At 45.7% G+C, this 24,140-nt stretch overlaps 2 protein-coding genes across 16 annotated transcripts in view; both read left to right on the top strand.

The window, feature by feature from the left end:
- Positions 1 to 24,140, top strand: part of LOC307204974 (immunoglobulin lambda-1 light chain-like) — a 181,748-nt gene that overhangs the window by 31,400 nt on the left and 126,208 nt on the right. The window contains exons 1-2 of one of the 6 annotated variants that reach the window (XM_079957212.1): positions 14,720 to 14,862; positions 15,010 to 15,313. The exons of 4 other annotated variants lie outside the window; for them this stretch is intronic. In XM_079957212.1, coding sequence (XP_079813338.1) covers positions 14,817 to 14,862; positions 15,010 to 15,313 — 350 coding nt within the window. In that variant the 5' untranslated portion in view covers positions 14,720 to 14,816. Of the gene's footprint in view, positions 1 to 14,719; positions 14,863 to 15,009; positions 15,314 to 24,140 lie in introns of those variants that run through there. One more of the 6 variants, XM_079957216.1, reaches the window with a different exon arrangement.
- Positions 2,668 to 24,140, top strand: part of LOC307204961 (immunoglobulin lambda-1 light chain-like) — a 139,707-nt gene continuing 118,234 nt past the window's right edge. For 3 of the 10 annotated variants that reach the window (XM_079957169.1, XM_079957187.1, XM_079957167.1), the window contains exon 1: positions 19,985 to 20,045. In XM_079957169.1, the coding sequence (XP_079813295.1) occupies positions 20,000 to 20,045 (46 nt within the window). In that variant the 5' untranslated portion in view covers positions 19,985 to 19,999. Of the gene's footprint in view, positions 2,729 to 2,816; positions 3,133 to 4,801; positions 4,901 to 4,988; positions 5,305 to 8,459; positions 8,527 to 8,814; positions 9,113 to 19,984; positions 20,046 to 23,981; positions 24,055 to 24,140 lie in introns of those variants that run through there. The other 7 variants (XM_079957186.1, XM_079957184.1, XM_079957177.1 and 4 more) reach the window with 5 other exon arrangements.

Raw genomic sequence — 24,140 nt, forward strand, 5'->3', positions numbered from 1 at the left:
GATGTGGGCAGCGGCCATTACAATGTTTAATTTATCTTAATGCTGCTTTTTCTGCTTTGTTTTGTTTCTCATGGGGAAAAAAGGGTTTGTATTTTAACTTTTGGGGGAAACTGAATTATAATAACTTTTTGGAGAGTCAGGGGGTGGATCTACACTCATGGTTTTTAACGTTAAGGAAGTGTTAAGGTTTTGAATTCTGGTGCTGGAGGAGACTCTTGAGAGTCCCATGGACTGCAAGAAGATCAAACCTCTCCATTCTGAAGGAAATCAGCCCTGAGTGCTCACTGGAAGGACAGATCCTGAAGCTGAGGCTCCAATACTTTGGCCACCTCATGAGAAGAGAAGACTCCCTGGAAAAGACCCTGATGTTGGGAAAGATGGAGGGCACAAGGAGAAGGGGATGACAGAGGATGAGATGGTTGGACAGTGTTCTCGAAGCTACCAGCATGAGTTTGACCAAACTACAGGAGGCCGTAGAAGACAGGAGTGCCTGGCGTGCTCTGGTCCAGGGGGTCACGAAGAGTCGGACACAACTAAACAACAACAACAACAAAGTGTTAAGGAGTGGTTTTGATATGGACACATGACATCCTCCTTTTAACATTCATAATGTGTCATTAAAATGTGACACCAGAAGGAGCTGCAGAGCAACCAGCAGCAGGGAGGCAGCTTTTTGGTGAAATAAACTAAAAAGCAAGTATGCCCTGTGACGTTTTAGAATAACATTAAACGTTCTAATAACGTTAACAGTATAGATCCAATCAGGGAGACCTTGAGATGCCTTATGAATGGCATGATCCAACTTGGGGACATGAGAGTCTGGCCAGAATCACCCCATTTCACCCCATTATGGGGGTGCATCCAGAACGATAGGCACATCATTTCAATTTGAAGCTCCATGTGAGATGGATTGTCTTTGCTCCCTTTTGGGTGAAACTGACGTCCAGCTGGACTTGGGGCTTATAGGCTGAGTAACTTTCCAGACTATATATGTGTGTGCACCAATGGAGGTTCAGCAGATTAGCATAAGGGGCGGGGCATGGAAGTTGCCTACTTAAGGAAGTGGGTTGGAGTAGAAAGCAGGAAGAGCATGTTCTGAGCAACAGAGTCTGCATTTCCCAGACGTCGGAGAGCTTTTTATCATGTTTGAGGCATCTCTCATTGTCCTCCTGGCGACATGGTGCACAGGTGAGCAGAGTAGGATGGGCTACCTTTCATCCAGTACCTTAAACACAGAACGGGTTCAGAGAAACTAACGGTCTTCTTCTTTCCCCAGTCTCCAGTGCCCAGCCTGTGGTGACTCAGGAGCCTTCTATGTCAGCCTCTCCTGGACAGACATTTAGATTCTCCTGTTCCATGAGCAATGCAACAGTGACAAACTATTGGCAGTCTTGGTACCAGCAAAAGCCTGGCAGCCATCCCAGATTGCTGTATTATTACTATGGCAGTGCAAGCGCTGGTTCTGGGGACCTCAGTCGGTTCTCCGCTTCCAAGGAGGCATCCCAAAATACCTGGTATTTAACCTTCAGCAACATCCAAGAAGCAGACGAGGCTGACTATTACTGTGCTGTGTGGTATCACCCAGGTAGCAAGTGCCACAGTGATGCAGTCCTATGAGTAACTGAGACAAAAACCTCTGACTGCAGATCAAAGGCGCTTTCTTTCAAAGCACCAGGGTTACAATGAGACTCTCTGCAGAATCAGAAGCTGTGTGTGTGTGTGTGTGTGTGTGTGTAGACACAGGTGGCACTGTGGTCTAAACCACCAAGCCTCTTGGGCAGGGGTCAGCAAACTTTTTCAGCAGGGGGCCAGTCCACTGTCACTCCGACCTTGTTTGGGGCTGGACTATATTTTGGGGGAAAAATATGAACGAATTCCCACGCCCCACAAAAAACCCAGAGATGCATTTTAAATAAAAGGACACATTCTACTCATGTAAAAACACGCTGATTCCTGGACCGTCTGGGGGCTGGATTGAGAAGGCGATTGGGCCGTATCCGGCCCCGGGGCCTTAGTTTGCCTACCCCTGCTATTGGGCTTACCTATCGGAAGGTCAGCAGTTCAAATCTGTGCAACAGTGGTGAGCTCCCATTGCTCTGTCCCAGCTGCTGCCAACCTAGCAGTTCTAAAGGATAGCACCTTGAGTAGATAAAGAGGTACTACTGTGGCAGGAAGGTAAACAGTGTTTCCATGTGCTCTGGCTTCCATCACGGTGTTCTGTTGCACCAGAAGTGGTTTAGTCATGCTGGTCACATGACCCAGAAAGCCTGAAAGTAAGATGAGTGCCACAACCCAAAGTCAAATTGGACTGGACTTAACTTTCCAGGGGTCCTTTAGCTTTACGTGTGTGTGTGTGTGTGTGTACGCATGCACGCACGCACGCACGCACGCGTCACAACATCTCTACCACTCATTTAGTACCAATGACTCTCTGCCCCAGACCAAATGACCTAAAACAATGTCTTCATGTTCTTGGTCTGGTTGACACTTGCTTCATAGCCTTCTGCTTCTCTTCATATAACAGTCGGAGGTGGAGGATCCACCAATTAGCAACAGGTAGATTTCCATAAGGGGCGGGGCATGGAAATTGTCTACTTAAGTGGGACAGAATCAAAAGCAGGCAGTGCAGGGCATCTTCTAAGCAACAGTCTGCATTTCCCAGACATCTAGGAGCATTTTATCATGATTGGCGCATCTCTCCTTGTCCTCCTGGTGACATGGTGCACAGGTGAGCAGAGTAGGATGGGCTACTTTTCATCCAGTACCTTAAACACAGAATGGTCTCAGAGAAACTAACAGTCTTCTTCTTTCCCCAGTCTCCAGTGCCCAGACTGTGGTGACTCAGGAGCCTTCTATGTCAGCCTCTCCTGGACAGACAGTTAGACTCTCCTGTTCCATGAGCAGTGCAACTGTGACAAGCTATGACCAGTCTTGGTACCAGCAAAAGCCTGGCAGCTCTCCCAGACTCCTGTATTATTACTATAGCAGTGCAGCCGCCGGCTCTGGGGACCTCAGTCGGTTCTCCGCTTCCAAGGAGGCATCCCAAAATACCTGGTATTTAACCATCAGCAACATGCAGGCAGCAGATGAGGCTGACTATTACTGTGCTGTGTGGTATCCCCAAGGTAGCAAGTGCCACAGTGATGCAGTCCTATGAGGAACTGAGACAAAAACCACTGACTGCAGATCAAAGACACTTTTGTCCAAACACCAGGCTTACAATGAGACTCTGCAGAATCAGAAGCTGTGTCCTTATTTTCTCTGTGTGTGTATTTGTGTGTGTGTGAATGTGTGTATAGACTCAGGTGGCCCTGTGGTCTAAACCACCGAGTCTCTTGGGCTTGCCGATTGTAAAGTTGGCCGTTCAAATCCCCATGGTGCAGTGAGCTCCTGTTGTTCTGTCCCAGCTTCTGCCAACCTAGCAGTTCGAAAGCACACCAGTGCAAGTAGATAAATAGGTACCGGTGTGGTAGGAAAGTAAATGATGTTTCCGTGCGCTCTGATTTCTGTCAAGGTGTCCCGTTGCACCAGAAGCTGTTTAGTCCTGCTGGCCACATGACCCAGAAAGTTGGCTGTGGACAAATGCCGGCTCTCTCGACCTGAAAGTGAGATAAGTGCCACACCTCAAAGTCGAATTCGGCTGGATTTAACTGTCCAGGGGTCCTTTACCTTTGTGTGTGTGTGTGTGTGTGCGTGCGCGCGCGCATGCATGCACGCACACACGTGTGTCACAACATCCCTAACACTCCTTTAGTACCAATGACTCTCTGCCCCAAACCAAGTGCTCTAAAACAATGTCTTCATGCTCTTGGTCTGATTGACATTTGCTTCATAGCCTTCTGCTTCTCTTCATATAACAGTCGGAGGTCTGGAATGCTAATCCTGGGGATTGAATGTGCTCCTCTGGACCTTTCAATCTGACCCTCAGGTCTCCCCCCTAACCACATCCTTCAGCTACACTTCAAAGAGTATGGGAGCTTTCTGACTTGCTGTTTCTTCTTCATGCAAAATTGGGAGAATACACCTTTTCTCCATCCCTACTTGCTTGAAAATTTCTCCTACTGCGCTGTAGCACCCTAAGGTGCACCAATTCATAGTCAGCCTCACATCTCAACCCTTTTGTTGCGATATATCAGAGGTGCTGGAATGTTTTTCTGGAGAGTGGGAAAAGGCAAAGGCGTCATTTCCCCTTCCTTTCATCCTGAAACCTCCCTGGGTGACATGAAGAGGGAAGGCTTTGAATTGCAGGAAATATAGTCATCCCTAGTATAAAATCTTAGTGACACTAGCAAGCCATTTCCCTCGGTCATCCTCAAATTCCCCAGCAACACAAACAAAAAACAAACAAACACAAATCATTTGGACTCCAGAGCTCTTTGATTCGATGAGCTTGGGTTATTTTCCAGACTACTTTGTGAGGTTCTTGTTGTCAGTGTTTTGTTTTTAAGTTTAATTTCCAAATTAGTTTGGTAATTCTGGCGTGAGGGGGCACCAGTCAGGAGAAATCATTGTCTTGATTTTGGATGACCACATTTCACTTCCAAAGTGGCAGATATGTGGGCCATTCAAATACCACGTGAGAACAATTAATATGCCGTTTCACTTTGGACCATGAATGAGATGGATTGAGTCTGCTCCCATTTCACTGCAGTTGACACCCAGCTGGATGATAAGCTACCCCAATTTATTACAATGAGTAGCATGAAAATGTGGACCAATTAGAAACCGGTAGATTTCCATAAGGGGCGGGGCATGGAAGTTGTCTACTTAAGTGGGACAGAATCAAAATCAGGCAGTGCAGGGCATCTTCTAAGCAACTGTCTGCATTTCCCATACATCTAGGTGCGTTTTATCATGTTTGGGCCATCATGCGTTGTCCTCCTGGCGACATGGTGCACAGGTGAGAAGAGTAGAAAGGGCTACCTTTCAGACAGTACCTTAAACACAGAATGGTCTCAGAGAAACTAACAGTCTTCTTCTTTCCCCAGTCTCCAGTGCCCAGACTGTGGTGACCCAGGAGCCTTCTAAGTCAGCCGCTCTTGGACAGACGGTTAAACTCTCCTGTTCCATGAGCAGTGCAACTGTGACAAGCTATGACCAGTCTTGGTACCAGCAAAAGCCTGGCAGCCCTCCCAGGTTCCTCTACTATTACTATAACAGTGCAGCTGCCGGCTCTGGGGACCTTAGTCGGTTCTCCGCTTCCAAGGAGGCATCCCAAAATACCTGGTATTTAACCATCAGCAACATCCAAGAAGCAGATGAGGCTGACTATTACTGTGCTGTGTGGTATCACCCAGGTAGCAAGTGCCACAGTGATGCAGTCCTATGAGGAACTGAGACAAAAACCTCTGACTGCCGATCAAAGGCACTTTCTGTCCAAACACCAGGCTTACAATGAGACACTCTGTGGAATGGGAGCCAGGTATGCTGAGCTTTGCCTCCAAACGTCAGCTTGGGTGCCATTATCATCTGCCTCCACCATGCCCTCCAACATTTCTATGATAAAAATTGGGACCTCCTATTCCATAATACCTTGCTCATCTGACTAAGTTGCCCCAGTCACTCTGGGCAGTTTCCAACATATGCAACAGTGCAACAGTGACCAGCTATAGACAAGCCTGGTACCAACAAACACCTGGCAGCCCTTCTGGGTTCCTGTATTATTACTATACCCATGCTGTTGCAGGCTCTGGGGACCTCAGTTCTCTTCTTCCATCCCCAAATATTTAATATTTAACCATCTGCAACATCTAGGCAGCAGATGAGGCTGATTATTACTGCAATGTGTGGCATCCCTAAGTGGAATGTGTCACAGTCCTAAGAGGAACAGAGACAAAAATCTTCTGGTACGCTCTCTCTCTCTCTAAGTAGTATTAGATGCCACTACAATCTCTGCTGCAGGTGGCGCTGTGGGTTAAAGCCTCAGCGCCTAGGGCTTGCCGATCGAAAGGTCGGCGGTTCGAATCCCTGCGGCGGGGTGCGCTCCCGCTGCTCGGTCCCAGCGCCTGCCAACCTAGCAGTTCGAAAGCACCTCCGGGTGCAAGTAGATAAATAGGGACCGCTTACCAGCGGGAAGGTAAACGGCGTTTCCGTGTGCGGCTCTGGCTCGCCAGAGCAGCGATGTCACGCTGGCCACGTGACCCGGAAGTGTCTCCGGACAGCGCTGGCCCCTGGCCTCTTAAGTGACATGGGCGCACAACCCCAGAGTCTGTCAAGACTGGCCCGTACGGGCAGGGGTACCTTTACCTTTTTACAATCTCTGCTGAGTGGATGCACGAGATTCCAGAGGTTCCAGGCCCTTACCTGGGTGTAGTGGATCCCACCTCTAGCCACCAAAAATATGTAGCAGATCCCAACCCTTATCACCAATGAGTAATGCGGCAGACTGACCCTGATACCTGCCCCCTATTAAATATAGTGCACACACCTCACTGTACACCGACTGATATTGTCAGAGCTGCCCAAGGTCCCAGCTCACAGAGGACCAATGCCAGGTTGTCGTTATATACAAAAGTCTTTATTGAAGTTCAGTTTCCATTCCAAAGCCGTAGCGCGCAGCTCTACGTCTTAAACCCTAGACCGCCGAAGTTCCGTCTGAATCTCCTCCCCCCTGACACCAGTTTAAGATTCTAGCCCTGCTCCACCTCTTCTCTGCTCTCTTCTCCTCTGGGTCCTCCTGTCCGCTGGGGCATTCCCCTTTCTGGACTCCTCTGACGCTGAGTCCCCTGACTCCTCCCCCTGCCTCCGGCGGGCTTTAGGACCCGGTTCCCAATCCTCGTTCTCTGCTGCCCTGTGCACCTGTACTTTTGAACTTGGCTCTCGCGCCAACCCAGTGACCTTCCTCCTGACCGTTACACTGCTTCTGTCACTGCTTCCCTCTTCCGGGATGCTAGCTGGACCTGACCTCCCCTCCGTTGCCTGACTCTCCGATGGAGGCGTGGTCAGCCCTGACTCCTCTTCTCTCCCTGGTGGGGGAGACGCTACCCCCGATACCTGGGACTCTTCCCCCCCACTATGCTCAGGTGGGGAAGCTGGTCCTGATCTCCAACTGCTGCTCTGGGAGTCCCCGCTGGCCCCTTGCTTCTGGAGTGTCCCCCTTGGGACCCCCCTTGCCCTGGCCACCGGCGCCCCCTTCTGTGAATCTTCCGATTCGCTGGAGAGGCTCATGGAATCTCTCGGGCCACTGTCATCTTCTTCTACGCTGCCCTCAGATTCTTCCCCTTCGCTCTCCATCTCCCCTCTTCCCTGTGCTTCTGCTCCTGAGCCCCTGACATATATGAAGTGGGGAGCTTGTATGAAGGAAAACTTAATGAATTAAAATCTCAGGCGGAGGTTGAACAAACACGAGAAGAATTCTTAAGCAAAAAAGGAGTTTGGGGAGCGAAGCAGGTCAGGAAATGTGTTCTTTCATGTAGAAGTTAACTTATTTACTTACTTCAGTTATGGTCAAATAGATTGGCGCCCTCACATTGCAGAATGCGACAAGGCCCCTAGAGGGCGGCCTTGCTCTAAAAATACTGGAACGAATGAAATGTGTGCAGGAAACTGGGGAAGGATGTTGAGGTATAAGATCTTGCATTGCACTTGTCAACCAGATTCATGATGACACATTAATACTACATCTCTTCTTTTTTTTTTTTAAATAATATTTATTAAAATTTTCAAGGGTTACAAAAAGCAAAAGTAAAAGCAATAACACCAAACAAAAACAAAACAACACATCACATCACAACAAGAGAAAGAAAAAAAGGGACAAAAAACAAAAAACACAACTAATCTTCCCAACTTATTTTTCATTCGCTTATTTCCTTGACCTCCTCACACCTCCCTTTTTTGTATTCTAATTCGATTATCTATTTCAGCAAATGCTTTCCATCTTTTCCAATTTTTGTTCTGTAATTTATCTCAATATAATGTAACTTTACTTTCCCTCCTTTCACCAATTTTTTTCCTTTTTTTTTTAAACCTTCTTTTAACATTAAAACTAAAATGCTTATATGTGTTTAACTCCTTATAACATTTCTGCTAAATCCATAAAATATCAATCCATCATTTTTCTATCACTCATTAATTTTGCGATATTTCTATATATAAACTTTAAGTTTTCCAATCTTCTTCCATCAACTCCTCTCCCTGGTTTCGGATTCTGCCAGTCCTTTCCGTCAATTCCATATAGTCCATCAACCTGGGCAAGCTACATCTCTCATGCACACCACCCTGGCATTCAGAGTGCTGTTTCCCTTACGTTCTCTTGAACGTACCCCAAGGATAGGATGATGGAGAAGCCACAAAGGGAGCTTGCAAGTATGGCTGGAGAAAGACACTGTGCCACTCCAATGCATAGAGGCAGTCTTGGTGGCCAATCAACAGGGAGTGAATTTGCATAAAGGGAGCATTCAGTGGCTTTGATGGGCTTTAAGAGGAAGCTGCCTGGGTTCATCCTTAGGAAGGAGAGTTCATCACCCATGTCCACCATGGCCTTGTCTCCTTGTCATCTTCTCATCCTGGTCTTCACTTATTACTCAGGTACTGAGATAGGTACCTCCCCAATTTTAGATCCCTTTTCCTATTATTGGGCACATCTTGATCTTGGTTTTGGGCACCCAGGTCACTTGAGCTGATTTGAGTGGAGGGGCTGATGGACCCATGACTTTGCCTTGAGCTGGGATATGTGTAGAGAAGATGCTCATTTGGGTCTATAGTGTCCCAGGCGCCAATTTCTGCATGCATCCCCACTCAAGCCAAGGTCAGTCCATCCACCAACCCCTTGGTCTTCCAGTTATTTATCTCTGCATATATTTCACCCCCTTCCAGGTTCTGTGGCCCAATACGTTCTTAATCAGCCACCATCAGTCTCTGTATCTCTAGGACAAACGGCAGAATTCTCATGTTCAGGAGAAAGGGTTGATAAGCACTATGTTCAGTGGTACCAGCAAAAACCTGGTGGGATCCCCAAGGCACTTATATATGAGGACAAGGAAAGACCTGCTGGGATTCCAGAACGATTTTCTGGTCGCAGCAGCGGAAAAACAGTCACCTTAATCATCGCTGGTGTTCAACAGCAAGATGAAGCTGATTATTACTGTGAAGGATGGGATAATGTCACTGCCTCTCGGCACAGTGGTGTGTTCAGAGGGGGAAGTAAGACACAAACCTTTGGTCCTCAAAGGCAGTTGCAGCTGCCACATCTTACTGGGTCTCAGGTGGCTGAAGATGCTTCCTGTTTTCTTCCTGGAGACTTTCTCCACTCGTTGAGGTGCAGCTGGGTATTTCTGCTCCATTGGCTGTGATGTTGTTACCATCACCCTCTGACCTTGAGATGAGACAAGCAAGACACTCAGAGGTGGCTGGAGCATATTGAGGCTGGTGAAGCAGAAGGCAGGGAGACCAATGATGTTTAAAATACAGTGGTACCTCTGGTTTTGAATGGGATCCATTCCGGAGGCCTGTTCGCAACATGAAAAGAACACAACCCGCGTCTGCGCGTCTGCACACGTGCGGGTTGTGATTCGCCGCTTCTGCACATGCGCATGATGTCATTTTGCGTGTAACCCTTTCCGGTATTTCCGGGTCACCACAGGACATACCCTGAAAGAATGTACAGTGGTATCTCGGGTTAACATATGCTTCAGGTTACAGACTCTGCTAACCCAGATATAGTGCTTCAGGTTAAGAAGAAGAAGAAGAAGAGTTTGGATTTGATATCCTGCCTTTCACTCCCTTTCAGGAGTCTCAAAGCGGCTAACATTCTCCTTTCCCTTCCTCCCCCACAACAAACACTCTGTGAGGTGAGTGGGGCTGAGAGACTTCAGAGAAGTGTGATGAGCCCAAGGTCACCCAGCAGCTACATGTAGAGGAGCGGAGACCCGAACCCGGTTCCCCAGATTACGAGACTACCGCTCTTAACCACTACACCACACTGGCTCTCTCTGGTAAGAACTTTGCTTCAGGATGAGAACAGAAATCGGGCTCCGGCAGTGCGACAGCAGCAGGAGGCCCCATTAGCTAAAGTGGTGCTTCAGGTTAAGAACAGTTTTAGGTTAAGAACGGACCTCCGAAACGAATTAAGTACTTAACCTGAGGTACCACTGTAACATGAAGCGGACATAGCATGAGGTATGACTGTAATGTTTGTGAAAATACCAGAAGCTTTTCTTTTAGGAATTATAGGGACACAACTACCTAAACTTATTCATGTATGCTACTACAGAGGCAGCAACGCTACTCACCCCAAAATGGAAAGAAGCAGAAGTCCCAGCTAAGGAAGAATGGATATAAAAACTTACGGAATATGCAGAAATGGCGAAACTTACTGGAAGAATAAGAAATCAAGATAACAAACTTTTTATAAAAGAATGGAAATAATTTAATAATAACTTATTATTTATACCCCGCCCATCTGGCTGGGTTTCCCCAGGCACTCTGGCCAGCTCCCAAGAGAATATTAATAATAATTTTTTTAAGTGACAAAACATCACGCATTAAAAACTTCCTGAAACAGGGCTGCCTTCAGATGTCTTCTGAAATATAGTTGTTTATTTCTCTTGACATCTGAAATACCGAAAGAATAGGAAATCAAGATAACAAGCTTTGAATAAAAGAATGGAAATTGTTTATTGAATATTTATAGATAAATTGTAAACAGGTAAGAACATTGGCAGGATTATTGTAAAACCTGCAGTTTCATAAGAGTATATATTTCAAGAAGATGCATCAATGAGCAAACTAAGTTAATTTGGATACGCAGAAGATATTAAAAATAAATTTAAGGAACCGCAGAAAGGGGGGGAAGGAAGTCAAGTTTTGAAATGTCGAAATGATTGTAAAATCAGCGAAATGTATGAACCTGAAAAGTATAAATAAAAAAATTGGAAAAAAAGAATGACATGCCAACCTTCCGTTCATGTTTCCCTACTGACCAATCAGAACAGAACTGATTAACATGGAGGTGGAGCATCTCTACAAACAGGAGTGATTTAAAGACTCGTTTCCATATTCACCCACACTGTCCTGGGTTCCTTTTCTTTCCTCATTCTAAATTCAAATTTCAGCATGGTTTGGGTTTGCCTTGTTAGCCTGCTGGCTACTTGGTGCGCAGGTGAGAGGAAGTTATGTATACATGAACACCGTCGCTGCGATAAGCGTTCCTAATGCAACCAGCATGAATATTCTTTCAATATTCTTTTCTTCCAGGGTCAAGTTCTCAGCCTCTGCTATCTCAGCCGGTGTCAGTTTCAGTGCCACCAGGAAAAACAACCACACTTTCCTGTTCCTTAAACAATGGATTCAGCATTGATAGTTTTGCTGTGTCCTGGTTTCGGCAGAAGCCTGGGGGTTCGCCAGAGTACCTCTTATTCTATCATACAGATTCTATCAGGCACCAACGCTCTGGAATCCCCTCTCGTTTCTCCGGTTCCAAAGACGTCGCCAGGAACAGTGGCTATTTAACTATCTCTGGAGCCCTCGCAGAAGACGAAACTGATTATTACTGTGCCACATTTCAAGGCAGCACATGGCACGGCGACGCAGTTCAAGGGGGAACTGAGACAAAAACCCACACATTTATTCTCCTTGAGGAAATCAGTCATATACGTCAATGCAGAGATTTCACCAGAACTAAGAGAACAATTGCAATTGTCTCAGCTCTTTCCCATTTAGAAGGTGGCTTTGCTTCCGAAATTTTGCCAGACCTGACATTTGCCCTGGCCTTGCTGGGTATGACTTTTGCACCTATTTGGTGTGAATGAGATGGCAATGCTCCTGGACTAAAATTGTCTACCAAAAACTTCACTCTTGTGGCTTATCACCCTGACAGCTACTCACTTGGGATTTTAGTAAAGCAAACAGTCTAATTTGGCAGCAAGTAAATCAGGCATAGGCAAACTCCGGCCCTCCAGATGTTGGGGACTACAATTCCCATCATTCCTGACCACTGGTCCTGTTAGCTAGGGATGATGGGAATTGTAGTCCCAAACATCTGGAGGGCCAGAGATGGCCTATGCCTGACCTAAATGATAATGAGTGTCAGAACAACTTGGCCACAATAAGAAAATTTTGCCCATGTTATGACTATTTCCCACCTTCCATTTTGACTATCTGGCACCCTCTCTGCATCACCTAGCAATTCCAAAATATAGGCACGCTTTTACCCCCGAAATATTGAATGTCTTGCCCTCAGCTGTACTTGAGGGACGATTCCAACAGATTCCACACGAAAAACACTTATGTCCCTGGGGAGATGGCAGTATCAAATCAGCGATGCATGTCCTTCTGGCCTGCACTCTTTATAAAGACTTGAGGAATGAGGTTCTTGCCCCTCTTTTATTGTCCATTCCGGGTCGCCCAGCCACTGCCACAGTGTCCTTTCTCTTGGCAGATCAAGATGAGCAGGTGACAGCAAAAGGTTGCAAGGGTTTTAGCTGGGGCAATCAGAATAAGGTCCACTACTTGACTACTGATTCAAAACCCTAAAATGCATTTTATATAATCGACTTCTTATTTGTATTTCTATTCTTTGCATATCGTATTGTTGTTTTATTGCTATGGCCGGTGGCTGATGCAAATAAAGATTCATTCATTCAGATGGCAGTGCTCTAGTCTAGTCTTAACATAGCAGCGCCCGCATAACTGTGAAGAAAAGTTAACCTGCAAAATAATGCATTAACTGAGGGTGGGTAGGGTGGGAGAAGCTCTGGGGCCAAGTGAGGATTCCCAGGTAAGATCCTCCCTCTATTGTGTGCAGTGGCGTAGCGTGGGTTGTCAGCACCCGGGGCAAGGCAAGTAATTTGCACCCCCTAACCCATGGATTTGCGCCCCCTAACCCGTGGATTTGCGCCCCCTAACCCTAACCCCCAGATGTTGCGCCCGGTGCGGCCGGGCCCCCCTGCACCCCCTACGCTACGCCACTGATTGTGTGGGCAGGTAATCCCTCCCCTACCTGGCCTGATCTCCTTGGCAACGCTTCCCCCCAGGTGGGATTGGACAACTGACTGGGGTAGGCGGAGACCTCCAGGTATCCCACCTGAGGGAAGGCGAAGCCAAGCCTATGCTGATGGATCCAGGGGCTCCAGATCCAGGGGCTGCGCGCATCCACACAAAGGTCACCCCTGTTTTATGTGGGGAGCGGTCATTCCCAGACATTTTCATGAATACCAGAAATTTCCACTGGATGAAATTTCCTGAGGCAAAATCCTGGACATATGGCAACCCTATTCTTGTTTTTGTATTCAGAAAATTCACTACATATTCCAATGCTTCTTCTTTGAAAAATGTGTTTGGCAATAATGTCAAATAATGTCAAATTTTCCCCATCAAATGTTTCCTCCTTGAGTCAGGCTACCTCTCCTACACAGGCCTGCAGTTAGGCTGCAGGTGTCAAGCTTCAGATCTCTGGTCCTTTTTAAAAAATATTTTTTAAATTAAATTGTTCAATAAAATAACAAAAACAAACACAAAAAAGCATAATGTCAAATACAATAACCACCACAAACAAAGAAAAATATACACAAAAACAATATCAAATCCAAAAAAATGGGATTCTCTGAACCCCTTGACTTCCCTCAGCTGCATATCATATCTACTCCGAATTATTTCTTTTTTTACCTCAGATTTCTTGTACTATTTCTAAAATGACAAGTGTTTTGAACATCCTGCCAATGTATTAACCTGTTTCCAATACTTTTGCAAATACATAATAAACATTTCCCATTCATTTTTGAATCTCTTGTCGTCTTGATTTCTGAGCTTTCCAGTTAATTTCGCCATTTCAGCATAGTCCATTAACTTGGTTTGCCAGTCTTCTTTGGTCGGGACTGCTTCCTCCTTCCATCTTTGGGCTAATAATATCCGGGCCGCCATCATAGCATATATAAACTCCCCCCCCCCCGATCTTTTGAAATCCTACAATGTTGGGTTCTACAATACCTTGTTAAAAAGGCTTCTGGTTTTTTTAAACAAAGGTTACTCTAAACATTTTTTTCATTTCATTATAAATCACTTCCCTGAATTTTTTAACCTTCCTACATTTCCACCACATATGATAGAATGTACCCTCTGCTTCTTTACATTTCCAACACTTATTAGGAGATCTGGGGTCCTAAACTCAGCCCCCCCCCTTATCTTTGTAGCGGATGTTTCACACTCTCCCCAGTTCATTCCCTCACTCCACTGCTTTGCAGTCTCCTGGAGTGTTTTTCGTCTACTATAGTCTGTCCTTGAACCCTGATAGCACCTCTTGGTGACGTGAATAGAGGAAAGAGAGAAGTGTGAGAGTGCAGAATCTTGCCTGTGATACAAAGGTAAAATTTACTTGTGTTACACTGCCCACTTTTTCCTTGCCTAGATAGGAATGCAGCCACCAGTCTGAACAAGCCTCCCCATCCCTAATTAAGGTCGTTTTCGGCTTTGGACTTAATGCCCTATCTTGAGAAGGAGGCTCTCTAGATGGAAATACGTGTTGCTTCAATTCAAAGTGTGTTGAGCCAGTACTGCTACATTTTAGAGACCCTCGTTCTGTGGAGTTGGCCCATGACATCTGCTTGCCTCCCCAAGTCCTGCCCTGATTGCACCATTGCTGCTTCCCTTTTATCCTGGCCAAAGTGAGGACCGCCTACAAGAGTTTCATGCAAAATTATCTAATTAGCATTGGCTGTGCACTCCCCCAAGCAAGCCAATAAAGACATTCTTGTGGATCTAAGGACCAGAGAATAAATTTTCACGAAGGACCTGCTTGGCATTTCTTGGGCAATTTGGAGAAGAGGAAGAGCCCAACTAGGTCTCCTTCGGTAGTGAAGTCACACTCTTTTAGAGCACTCACCATGGCCTGGCCCCTGGTTTTCCTAGCCCTTCTCAGCTACTGTGCAGGTAAGACTATGAAGGACTTGCTCCACACAGGAGAACATCTCACCCACTTTCATTATGTATTTAGCACAAGAACATCATGCTTCTGTGAGATTTGAAACATGGAAACTGAACAGACGTCCTGTTTCTCTTTCCCCCCTTTTCGTAAAGGTGTGACTTCACAACCAAGTTTGACTCAGCCTGCTTCTGAGTCTATGTCTCCAGGTGAAACTGCGAAACTCTCCTGCACCAGAAATGGTGGTAGTAGCTGGGATGCATTTCACTGGTATCAACAGAAGCCTGGACAGGCTCCTCGCTTTCTGCTCTATGGCACCAGCACCAGGGGAGACGGAATTCCAGATCGGTTCACTCCTTCTTCCTCTGGGAACACCGGCTATTTAACTATCACTAACATCCAGACTGAAGATGAGGCCGTTTATTACTGTTCTGACTGGGAGTACAATATCTTGAAGGGGTATCACAGTGGTACAATCTAATGGGGAACTGAGACAAAAACCTTCTCTCTTCTTCTTAGAGAAGGGAAAACTGATTCACTCATGGGCATAACTCTGTGTGATTGAGGTTTGCCTGCTCAAAACCTAGAAATGAGGGCACCTTTCCCCCAATGCCTTCTCTCTCTCTCTCTCTCTCTCTCTCTCTCTCTTTCATTTTTGACTTTTTCATTTGTACAAACATCAAATAGAAACACAATACAGTGGTACCTCGGGTTTCATACGCTTCAGGTTACAGAATCAGCTAACCCAGAAATATTATCTCGGGTTAAGAACTTTGCTTCAGGATGAGAACAGAAATTGTGCGGTGGTGGTGCAGCGGCAGCAGGAGGCCCTATTAGCTAAAGTGGTGCTTCAGGTTAAGAACAGTTTCAGGTTAAGAACAGACTTCCAGAACGAATTAAGTACTTAACCCCGGGTACCACTGTACGCTACAAATATCCCCTTTGACTTACCTCCCCCTCTATTGTGGTTTCATACTGCATCACCTTTCTAATTCCAATTATTTATAAACCCCAGGTTGGTTGGAATGGCATCTTCCTTCTGGGAATTCTGCACATTCCCTCTTTCTTTACTGACCTCTGCAGTAGAAGGAGCCCCCCACCTTTCTCCTTGCCTGCTCTGACATGTTTCCTCCACAACTGGGACAAGCAGCCTTCCAAAGTTTCCTCCTTCTTCCCACATTCCTCCAACTGCCTCATTGCCAGGTCTGCACCTCCCTCGCAGTGTGTCCCTTTTGCCAGGTGGGAAAGATTGTGCTCTCCATGCAGAGCCGAATTTAGGTTTGATGAGGCCCTAAGCTACTGAAGGTAATGGGGCGCTTGATATGTCCAGCTGTCCTTTGTCATCAACAATTTGTCACTGTTTTTTGTGTTGAATATATGCTATATGGTAATTTTTGAACCTAATAGGTATCTAAAGCCATTTGCACATGCAGAATTTCCTTTAAAAAAATTTGGGGGCCCCAAGAGAGTGGGGAAAGTGTGGGAGAACATTTCTTTGACACAATGCCATCTAGGTATCTAAATCCATTTGCACATGCAGAATGCAGGCACCCTATATATAGAAATGAGCAAACCAGTGATATTTTAGGGAGCAGGCTAGCAGGCGGGGCCCATTACTTACATCATAGGAGCCTACACAACACAAAACACTGTTGCCGTATGTAGGGTTTATTTTATTTGTTTTTCATCTTATATTTTGGAAATGTACATCCAGGTTTTATTCCTTTAATTTTTTGGAGGCCCCCCAAGAGAGTGGGGCCCTAAGCTATAGGGTGTTTAGCTTATACATAAATCCAGTGTCTCTATGTCTTCGCTGTGTTTACTTCTGATCCAGCCCCCAACAGAGATGGGACCACTGCTGCCTCCTCCCAGCTTCCCTTATGAAAATCAATTCTGTTGCCTTTCTTTTTGTTATGGCTTTATGTATTCACAGTGCAGACTGAAGTCAGTCATGGTTTTCGTTGTCTCCCCCACCCTCTGGTAAAAACCATTACACCCCACGTACCAGCAGGTGGTGCTGTGGTCTAAACCACCGATCCTCTTGGGCTTGCCACTCAGAAAGTCGGCAGTTCGAATCCCCGCAATGGAATGAGCTCCTGTTGCTCTGTCCCAGCACCTGCCAACCTAGCAGATCCAAAGCATGCCAGTGGAAGTAGATAGATAGGTACCACTGCAGCAGGAAGGTAAACGGCATTTCCGTGCGCTCTGTTTTCCATCACAGTGTCCTGTTGCCCCAGAAGCGGTTTAGTCCTGCTGGCCACATGACTCGGAAAGCTCTCTGCAGACAAACGCCAGTTCCCTTGGCCTGAAAGTGAGATGAGCACCACAACCTTATAGTTGCCTTTGACTGGACTTAACCATCCAGGGGTCCTTTACCTTTACCTTTTACATGCAGAAACACAGCACAAAATCAGGTCCAGGAAGAGAACTGGTGACAGTGTTCTAGCCAGGATACTCAAAACGTATCCATTCATAATTTCCTCCGATTCCCAAGGAGTGCTTGGCAATGGCGTTTGAAATAGGCATTCAAGGATACCTTTTCATGCACATCCCAGAGTGAAAGAGGAGGTGACTGCAGAGCAAAGAGTCTAGCCTGATATTTGACTGAAAACTGCTTCCTTTATGATAAGTTTGCTTAAAAAGAAATCTTCAGTTCTTCTCTGGTAAATCTGGTGTGGTTTTTTTAAAGGTATTTTATTCTGAAACATGATATACATCCTTGGTGATAATCTGAGCTTTAGACACAAGGGGAGACATTGGTTCAGTTTATCTACATTTGACATAATTCATTTCTGGAGTCCCCAGATGTCCTTGCACCTGCAGTATGAAGACAGAGTTCAGTAACAGATGAGCAGTTTATTTGGCTGTTACTCATGTATGGAACATGGGACGCAGGTGGCGTTGTGGGTTAAAGCCTCAGCGCCTAGGGCTTGCCGATCGAAAGGTCGGCGGTTCGAATCCCTGCGGCGGGGTGCGCTCCCGCTGCTCGGTCCCAGCGCCTGCCAACCTAGCAGTTCGAAAGCACCTCCGGGTGCAAGTAGATAAATAGGGACCGCTTACCAGCGGGAAGGTAAACGGCGTTTCCGTGTGCGGCTCTGGCTCTGGCTCTGGCCAGAGCAGCGATGTCACGCTGGCCACGTGACCCGGAAGTGTCTCCGGACAGCGCTGGCCCCTGGCCTCTTAAGTGAGATGGGCGCACAACTCCAGAGTCTGTCAAGACTGGCCCGTACGGGCAGGGGTACCTTTACCTTTACCTTTACATGTATGGAACTCAAGAGGGCTGGATTTAGGTTTGATGGGGCCCTAAGCTATTGAAGGTAATGGGGCCCTTTATATGTTCAGCTGTCCTTCGTCAACAACAAATTGTCACTGTTTTTTGTGTTGAATATATGCTATATGGTAATTTTTGAACCTAATAGGTATCTAAAGCCATTTGCACATGCAGAATTTCCTTTAAAAAAATTTGGGGGCCCCAAGAGAGTGGGGAAAGTGTGGGAGAACATTTCTTTGACACAATGCCATCTAACCTCCCTGCAACTAAAACAGAACAAAAATCAATCCATTTTCCAGGATTCTTATTCTGATGCCAGCATCTCGAAAGGAGCATTTCCCCATCATTTACTACCTGATTCCTTTTTAAATTGGAGGTGCCAGGGACTGTATCATGCACATTTTGTGTCCTTTAGCGCTAAGCTGTGAGCCCATCTCTTTCTCTCTTCCCGTGAGTGACAGTCCCAATCTGCCTTGATCATGGCAAATCATCCTACTTCTACTTCAGGTCATCTCTCTCTCTCCCTCCCTCCCCCCCCCTCTCTCTCTCTCTCCAAATCAGTCCTATTGCATCTGGTTGAGCTCCTTAATCATGCATTCCAAACAGAGACATGCAGTTCTAGCAGAGCCAATGAGCACAGTTTGGATTTGCATGAAGTGGCCGTTCATCAGCTCCAGGCCATTTAAGAAGCAAAAGGCTGAGGTTCCAGCCAGTTGCCTGTTTGGATAAGAGAGCTCACCATGGCCTGGACTCTGTTTTTTCTGGCCCTTCTCAGTTACTGCTCAGGTAAGGATGGGAAGGAATAACATCTCTTTTGCCATGGAGCCAACAGCACAATAAACTATAATATATATTCATTTATTATGTTAATTTATTATGGAAACTTAAAGCTCCAGTGATATTTGAGAAGACAGAGGATGGAGAGTCATGCTATTCTTTTTCTTTTTCAAAAGGTGCCAATTCACAGCCAACAGTGACTCAGACAGGCTCCCAGTCTGTGTCCCTGGGCCAAACTGTAAAACTCTCCTGCTCTAGAAGTAGTGGTGGTAGCTGGTACAGCTTTCACTGGTATCAACAGAAACCTGTGCAGGCTCCTCGCTTTGTGTGGTCTGGCTCCAGCACCAGGGGAGAAGGCATCCCAGATCGGTTCACTGGCTCTCAGTCCGGGAACACTGGCTCTTTAACCATCTCCAACATCCAGGCGGAAGATGAAGCAGTTTATTTCTGTGGTGCCTGGGAGGGCACCGGTGGTGACAAGTTCCACAGTGATACAATCTGATGGGGAACTGAGACAAAAACCTTTTCTCCTCTGCCCTGCCACAACGAAACCTGAGTTCCTCAAGAGCAGAGTTGGGCCTGAATGAGCTCATACTGTTTTTGACAGGAATGTAGAATGATATCAGATTATTTAGACACAGGAATGCATTTAGAGAAATGACGTCACTGTAAATATCTGGCACAGCTCAGCAATAAATTGCAGCCCTTAGTTCTTAACTCTCTCTTCCCCCATTTCCAGTGAAGGCATTCCCACTTAGCGTACGGCAACAAAGAAGGGAATTTGAGACTGCATGACAAAGTGAGAAGCTTAAGGGTTTTGATGATGGTCTTGGAATTTGGGGACTATGCCTCACACATATTCCCCATGAACGGTTGGCTCTTTCAGAGTATTTTTTTAACAGCTCCTTAATGCAAATCAGTTCTTTTGTTTTGGACTTTATTATTGCACATTTGCATTCCCAGTAGCAAAGCCAATGAAGGCACAGGAATGGACTTGCATGAATCCTCAGCTCTGGGGGATTTAAGCAAGGGCATGGCGAAGTCCCAGCCAGTTCCCTGTTTGACTCAGAAAACCTCCCTCCTTTGGAGAGTCCACCATGGCCCCAGCTCTGCTTTTCCTGGCTCTTCTCAGTTACTGTTCAGGTAAGGAGGCAAAGAGATAATCTTAGGTAAGTGCAAGAGACAAGAAGAAGAAGAAGAATCTAAGATGGTTATCAAAGAAACATATTGCTCCTGCGATATTGGGGAGCACAGAGGATCAAAGTATTTTATTTCCCCCGTTTCCCTTTTTTGCAAAGGTGTCACTTCACAGCCAGCCTTCACTCAGCCAGTCTCCCAGTCTGTGTCCCCGGGTGAAACTGTGAAACTCTCCTGCTCTCAAAATAGTGGTGGTAGCTGGAGCAGGTTTCACTGGAATCAACAGATAGCTGGGCAGGTTCCTCGCTTTGTGTTTGCTGGTACCAGCACCTGGGGAGATGGGATCCTGGATCGGTTCACTGGTTCTTCCTCTGGGACCACTGGTTATTTAACCATCTCCAACATCCAGGCTGCAGATGAGGTAGTTTGTTACTGTGGTGCCTGGGAGTATGACAGCAACATGTTTCATGGTGGTCCAATCTGATGGGGAACTGAGACAAAAACCTTTGATCTTCCACTCTGGAGTGAAGAATGAAGAGCTCATTTTCTGTGCCTTAAGAGCTTTCAAAGTCTCGAACCAAAGGGCTTTGCACTCACTTCTCTCTGGCTGCCATCCTACGCTGACAGTTAAGAAAATATCCTTCTCTAATAGTTAGCTGATCTCTGATATTAAATGTTTATGTTTTTACTGTATGATTTACATCTGATTGCTGCAGACTGCTGTGATATGTTTTTTCCTGAATAGTGGGGTATGAAGATTTTTAAACAAATAAATAATATGGTAGGACTTACACACCCAACCAACCAACCAGCCATGAGTCCACACAGTCTGTTGTGATGCCGGAGGGGACAAATGATAAAGAGGAAAGTTTCTCTGTCTTTTTCTGTCTATTTCTGTAAAGGTGTCCATTCACAGCCAGCAGTCATTCAGCCAGACTCCCAGTCTGTGTGTCTGGGCCAGACGACTAAACTCCCCTGCTCCAAAAGTAGTGGGAGCTTGGACAGTTTTTACTGGTATCAACAGAAACCCAGAAACGCTCCTCGTTTTGTGCTCTATGGTGCCGACAAGAGGGGAGAAGGGATCCCGGACCGGTTCACGGGCTCTTCCTCTGGGAACACTGGCTATTTAACCATCTCCAACATCCAGGCTGAAGATGAGGCTGTTTATTTCTGTGTTGACTGGGAGTACACCGGTAGTATCATGTTTCACAGTGATACAACCTAATGGGGAACTGAGACAAAAACCTGTTCTCTTCCTCCCCAGAGTGCAGAACGGACTAGATCCGTGGAGCATCATTTCATCTGTGCCAGAATATTTTTTGCTATCTAGATTTGTAAGGCTCAGTGAGGCCATCTGGGCTCTGACACATTTCAATGGCAGGACCACTCACCAACCAACTGCACCAGCAATCTGTACCCCCATTAGAAAAGGAATTTCCCCCAAAATCTCGATGGATCTTTTCTATTTTGCTCCTTCATTTCATTGATTACTCACTTCTCATCTGAAGATCTCCAAGAGACAGCAAAAAGATACACAGCACACAACACCTTGGGGTGGGGGAAAGTAGGGCGAATCATATGATACATTAATGCTGATAAGGAAAAATTTTGGGGTGTGAATTTACTCCGCTGCCCAGTTCATCAGGGTGCCAGTCCTCATGGATCTCCCCGGCCAGCAAAAGAAGGATTCTCCAGTCAAGTTAAAGAAGCAAATGGCAGTCAGTACACCTGATCTTTATTTCTTGCAAGAAGGTTCAAACACACAGAGTAGGAACCCTGAGTATGGGGTTGCGTGAACTTTTAAGACCCCTCCCCATTTCCCATAATACATTATCCAACAGCATCATCGAAACATCACAAATATGTCACAAAGTAGGAGTGTTTGGCGTGTAGAAACATGAGCCCATCACACCCACCCCTGTCAATAGCTCCCATTCCCAACACCTTTTTTAAAATAATATTTATTAAGGTTCTGAAAGTTACAGAAAGAAAAGAAAAAGGATTAAACATAACAAAACAATACAATACAATACAATACCAAAAACAAAAATACTACATATACATAACAAAAACAAAACAAAAACAATTAAAAACAACAACACATCCAATACTTTCAATGTTATTAACTTTCATTTGCTTGTTTCCTTGATCTCCTCACACCTCCCTTTTTTGTATTCTAGTTCGATTAGATATTCCAACAAATCCTTTCCATCCTTCCCAATTTTTATCCTGATACAATGTATCTTTACCTTTCCTCCTTTCATCTATTAATCTATTTTTACTTAATCCTTTATAATACTTCTGCTAAAGCCACATAACTTCATTCCAGCCTCCTTCTAACATTCCTTAATTTTACAATGTTTCTGTAAATAAACTTTAAATTTCTTCCAATCTTCTTCCACCGACTCTTCTCCCTGGTCTCGGATTCTGCCAGTCATTTCCGCCAGTTCCATGAAGTCCATCACCTTCATCTGCCATCCTTCCCGGGTGGGTAGATCTTGTGTCTCCCAGTACTTTGCAATAAGTATTCTTGCTGCTGTTGTAGCATACATAAAGAAAGTTCTATCCTTCTTTGGCACCAATTGGCCGACCATGCCCAGGAGAAAGGCCTCTGGTTTCTTCAGAAAGGTATATTTAAATACCTTTTTCATTTCATTATAGATCAACCATTCCCAACACCTTTTAGGTACCCTCTTCCCCAAAGAACAATAAAAGTATTGACACATCTCCCTGGCCGCAAGGCTTTCCTAAGCTTCTCATTTGAAAGTATCAGGATTCAATCCTCCATCCGGATGGATTTCTGTCTGGGGTATGTGCTGCCCTTGATCACCTCCTGTTGTGAGGCTAAGTTCACACCTTATGGAGGGGCAGGGAGTATGTGACCTTATGCTTAAGGGATTCTGGAGGCAGGGCAGTCCTGGATTCCCCTCTTCCAGAGGAATCATTAGCCCTTGAAACCAAGGAAATTGGTCAAACCGTTGAATTTTGGTGATTATTTGTTAAGTTTCTACTGTTTTCTATATCGGATTGTCAGAGGAAACAGTACAATACATGGTCTCAACTTATTGCTACAATTTTATAGACTACTTTAATGAGCCTCCTTGCTGTTGTCTATGTATGGCGCTTGTATCAACAGTCAGTGCCCTGGCCTTAGTTTGGGGCTGTGGTGGGAACTTGGGTGGAGTCGTTAAACAGCCCCCCCATTCCTTGTTTTAACAACGCATTGATATTTCATATAACATAACATCGATTAAAAAACATGCTCAAATTATAAACAAAGCAATCATCAGACCCATTAACGAATAGACAAAAATGAACAAAACCTCAACTTCCACTCGTCCAATAAAACATTCACATCAAACCAACAATTTTCTCCCCCCCCCCCTTTAATCTTTCCACTCCACCCAGAGGTCAGGTGCGGAGGGCAGCTGTTGCAAATTGGGGGGGGGGAGTCTCAGCAGGGGTTGAGCACCTGCTCCCCCTTCTGTTTTAAAAAGGAGCAATTCTCACACATCACATACATGATTATTAGACAATTTACAGCATGTATCTACAGGGGCGTAATGATGATAATGAGGATGAGGATGATTTTATTATTAATGTCCCACCCATCTGGCTGGATTTCCCCAGCCACTATGGGCAGCTTACAGCACACAAAATAATTCTAAAATGTACATAGCCACTTGGGGGGGGGGGGGAGAGACATAGGGCATGTGAATGAGCCCAGTCTCCCAAAGGCGAGGCCGGGATCGCAGGGTGCAGTGCTGTTGCATCCTTCACAAGGCATGTTTCCGTGGTGGGAAACGTTCACTGTGTACAAGACAAGACCCATTCTCATTTTTTAAAAAACCATTTATGCAAATCTGGGTGCATTTGCATGAAGGGGGCATTCCTCAGCCCTAGAGGACTTAAGAAAGCAAAGGGTGAGGTCCCAGCCAGTTGCTTTTGTGTTTTGGAAAGCCTCTCACGATGGCCTGGACTCTGTTTTGCCTGGCCCTTCTCAATTACTGTTCAGGTAAGGATGCAAACAGATAACCTCATGTAGACCTGAGAGATAAAACCAAAATTACTTGTAGTGTTTATTTATTATGGAAACTTAAA

This window comes from Podarcis cretensis, assembly GCF_951804945.1.
Source record: "Podarcis cretensis genome assembly, chromosome: 16".
Lineage (NCBI taxonomy): Eukaryota > Metazoa > Chordata > Lepidosauria > Squamata > Lacertidae > Podarcis > Podarcis cretensis.